We start from the raw sequence: 3,621 nt of genomic DNA on the forward strand, positions 1-3,621 counted from the left end.
CGTCTCAAAAAAAAAAAAAAAAAGAAATAATAGTTTATTTTAAAGATGAACTTCCTTCAAGCCTCCTTGCTTTATGCTAATAACTCTTTGTTAAGCCCTATCCTATGTAACTGTTAGACGTGCTCACAGGCACATAGGACATTCTGTGTCCTTGTATTTTAACCAAAATATCTGTGATGGACGTGCTTGCAGGCATGTCCCAGCTCGCACCCTAGGCCCCTTCCTTATTTGGGAATATTATTACTTTTCTAAGTCCTTTCTTAAGCAACTTCCTCTTTTCCTTTATCCTTCCATTACTTTTACCTATTTAGAAAAGTTTTAAACAGCCAATTGGGTTTTAGTTTAGATTGTGCGGTCTGGCTCAAGCCAATGGACACAGGACACAGTAGCAGGGACAAACTGCCTAAGGGCTAAAAATTGCTTCCCTCCTTTGTTCAGGTGTGCTTTTGCCATTGTTCCATCTGTGATGGGCACCCTTTCTGCAGAAAGTAAAATTGCCTTGTTGAGGTAATTAAATTTATGTTCTAGTGCTATTTCTTTCCAGCACTGGGGAACAAGTATTTACATATAACAGCTGTCCACTCTTATTACTACTTAGGGCAGGGGTCCCCAAACCCTGGGCCAAGGACCAGTACTGATGGGCAGCCCATTAGGAACCAGGCCACACAGCAGGAGGTGAGCGGCAGTGGGGGAGGGTAGTGTGGGGAGCGAGCATTCCCACCTGAGCTCTGCCTCCTGTCAGATCAGCAGCAGCATTAGATCTGCATAGGAACATACTGTGAGCTGTGCATGCGAGGGATCTAGGCTGTGAACTCCTTATGAGAATCTAATGCCTGATGATCTGAGGTAGGACATTTCGTCCCGAAACCATCCCCCCAACCCCCATCTATGGAAAAATTGTCTTACATGAAACCTGTCCCTGATGCCGAAAAGGTTGGGGACCACTGACCTGGGGACCATGGAGTCAGTCCCCAGAAGTCAGGCGATAGCCTAGCCCAGGCCTAGTTTGGGGCCTGAAAGGTGATGAGTTGGAGGTTGGGGAGGGAGAGCACCTGGACTGGAGGACTCACGGCCAAAGCCCAAACTGCCCAGAGAAGTATTAGAGGGCCTAAGGCCATACCCAGAGCTCCCTTTGCCAACCCTCCTAATCCATCTCTGAGCAAAACAGCTTCTGGAGCCAGGCGAGCAGGGCCCTGGTTTGGCCGCATTCTTGAGGGCCTCAAGGCTTGCTGCACCTTCCCTGGCCTCCAGTCTCAGCGTGGCTTCATCTGGCAACAGGCCTGGGACACTCGGCCTCCCTGAGCTCGCTTCCCCATCTGCACAGTGAGGAATTCAGCCGGGATGGTCACTAATGGCCTGCTATCTCCTAACACCCCCTGCATCAGAGTTCAGAACTCCCCTGCATCCCGGGAAGACGTCCACTCAACCACCCCTAGGCCGCTGGAGGCCCGAAAGGAGCAAGAGGCCAGCAGCAGGGCCACATGCCAGGCAAGAGGAGCCCCCAGGTATCCCCAACAGCTGCTTCCCAGCCAGGCTGGCACCCCCACACCAGGCAGGAGCCCCAGCACACCCCTCTCTGCAGGCATAGTGGAGCTGGGGCAGTGGTTAGGGTGCGGGGGCTCTAGACTAAGCTGCTGTATTCAAACTTGGTTTCTCCCTTCCCTGGCTTGGTGCCCTAAGATATCTAACCGCGGTGTGCCTCAGTTTCCCCTTCTGTAAAGCACTGAGTATGAGGAGTACAAGAGAGTGACCCTAAAGCTTTCTGCTGCAGCCCAAGATCCCATCCTAGCAGCTAAGAGACCCTATACTAGCGGCTAGGAGACAGCCAGATTTGTGCCTGACCCATGTGCCTGCCCGGCCACCCCTGGTGCCAGCTCCCAGAACTTGGCACAGCATCACTGCCTCCCCAAAGCCTTCCCCCCCGGCTGGGTTTGGGTGCCCCACCCAGACCTCTTCCAACCCCCGACATGGGCCACGTCCTGTCCTCACTGCCTGGTGACTCATCAGCTTACCCACCTCCACCCGTGCTCCTGTCCGAGGCTCAGCATAGTCACACTTAGTGCCCCTCTGTGGCCTGGCACAGAGCCAGGCCCGAGCATCCCTGGAGCAAAGGAACTTCCACCTGTGATGCAGATGGGAGGCGGCAGGCCTCACCCCTTTCTCCTGGTTCCCACCCTGGCTCCCACACAGGCGCAGGTCAGAGAGGAGGCAGAAGAGTGGTGTGTAGACAGCCACATTGTTGGCATAGCCCTGGGTGAAAAAGTGTCAGTAGTCTCACTGAACCCCCAGCCTGATCAGCCCCGAGGTAGGGCTGGAGGAATCAGGTCTCCTGGATTTACACTGAGCAGGGACGGGGATGGAAAGGACAGAGGTGGCCCCAGAGCCCAAACACAGCTTTGAAAGTAGTGGAGGCCCACCCACTCACTGGAGGGTCAGGGTGAAAGCTCTGCCCAGCTAGTGTGGGTGGCTCCTGCCCCGAAAGTAAGAGAGAATCAGACCTCAGGGTTGGAGGAGGCTGGCGCCATCCCAGGAGCACCCACAAGGGCTGAGTATGCTGTTAAGCGGCTTCTCCAGCACACGGCCTTGGAGGTCATCCAGTCCTCCCAGCCATCCTCCCTGAGCAGGTGCTGGCTCCTCCACACAGCCTGCCCCTCCAGTGGGGCCCCAGGCCTGTAGCTCACCCTGCTCCCAGCCTCCAGAAGGCTTTCCCTTCCCCACTGGATGCCTTCCAGTTCTCTCCAGTACCTCAGACTGCGGGGGTCAAGGGGTGGGGGGCGGGCACCAGGCCATGCTCTCTGGGCCACATTCCTCAGGCCACCCTCCAGATGTTCTGGAACCTTCCATTCCAGCTGTGGGCAAGACAAGCCTGGTTTCCCCCACCACCCTCAGTCTGCCAGCTGTGCCTCTGTTAGCAAAGCCAGAGACCATGTCTGTCCTCGAAGCCTGGCTGCTCTTCCTCCTCAGGGTCCCACAGCCGGGCTGTGTTCCTGCTGGTGTCTGGAATGCTTGGAGGTAAGAAAGGAATTCCTCCGGCCCATGATGGACCATGCACTCTCAGAGCCCACACCCCCGCCAACACACACTCCTGCCTTGGGTCTGCGGAGGATACACATGCGCTGCAGCGCCTCATACAGGTCCCCAGGACAGCACACACCCGCAGCCTCTTCACCCTAGAAAGCGTGTGCACCTGCCGGGCGCACACAGGGCGGAGCGGCCCCTGCCAGGCTTCCCCGCCGGCGGGATGGCCTGGGGGCAGCGGCGTGTTGCCTACAGGTCGGGGTTCTGGTGGCTGCACACGACGCCCGCATCCTCGTCGTGCTCGCAGTTATGGGTGCCCACGCCGTTGTGCTGGCACTCCAGCAGGTTGCGCTCCCAGCCCGCGCAACGCACATTGTCCAGCAGAATGGGCAGCGAGCCGCCCTGGCCGAACTCGGCGCTCTTGACGGCGCGCGCGGCGTAGGCAAACCCCAGCTGGCGACACACGACGGCGGCGCCGTGGATGTTCCAGGAGTCGTCGCACACGGTGCCCCAGCGTCCGCCCACGAACACCTCCACGCGCCCGCTGCCGGAGCTCAGGCCCGCGGGCCGTACCAGGCGCACCTCACCATCCCGGAACGCCCG

General features: G+C 57.7%; 1 protein-coding gene across 1 annotated transcript in view; it reads right to left on the reverse strand.

The window, feature by feature from the left end:
• Positions 1 to 2,846: 2,846 nt before the first annotated feature.
• Positions 2,847 to 3,621, reverse strand: part of HHIPL1 (HHIP-like 1) — a 24,040-nt gene continuing 23,265 nt past the window's right edge. The window contains exon 8 of the mRNA XM_011951586.1: positions 2,847 to 3,618. Coding sequence (XP_011806976.1) covers positions 3,268 to 3,618 — 351 coding nt within the window. The 3' untranslated portion in view covers positions 2,847 to 3,267. The remainder of the gene's footprint in view (positions 3,619 to 3,621) is intronic.

The sequence above is a fragment of the Colobus angolensis genome, unplaced genomic scaffold (genome assembly GCF_000951035.1).
Source record: "Colobus angolensis palliatus isolate OR3802 unplaced genomic scaffold, Cang.pa_1.0 Scaffold32, whole genome shotgun sequence".
NCBI lineage: Eukaryota > Metazoa > Chordata > Mammalia > Primates > Cercopithecidae > Colobus > Colobus angolensis.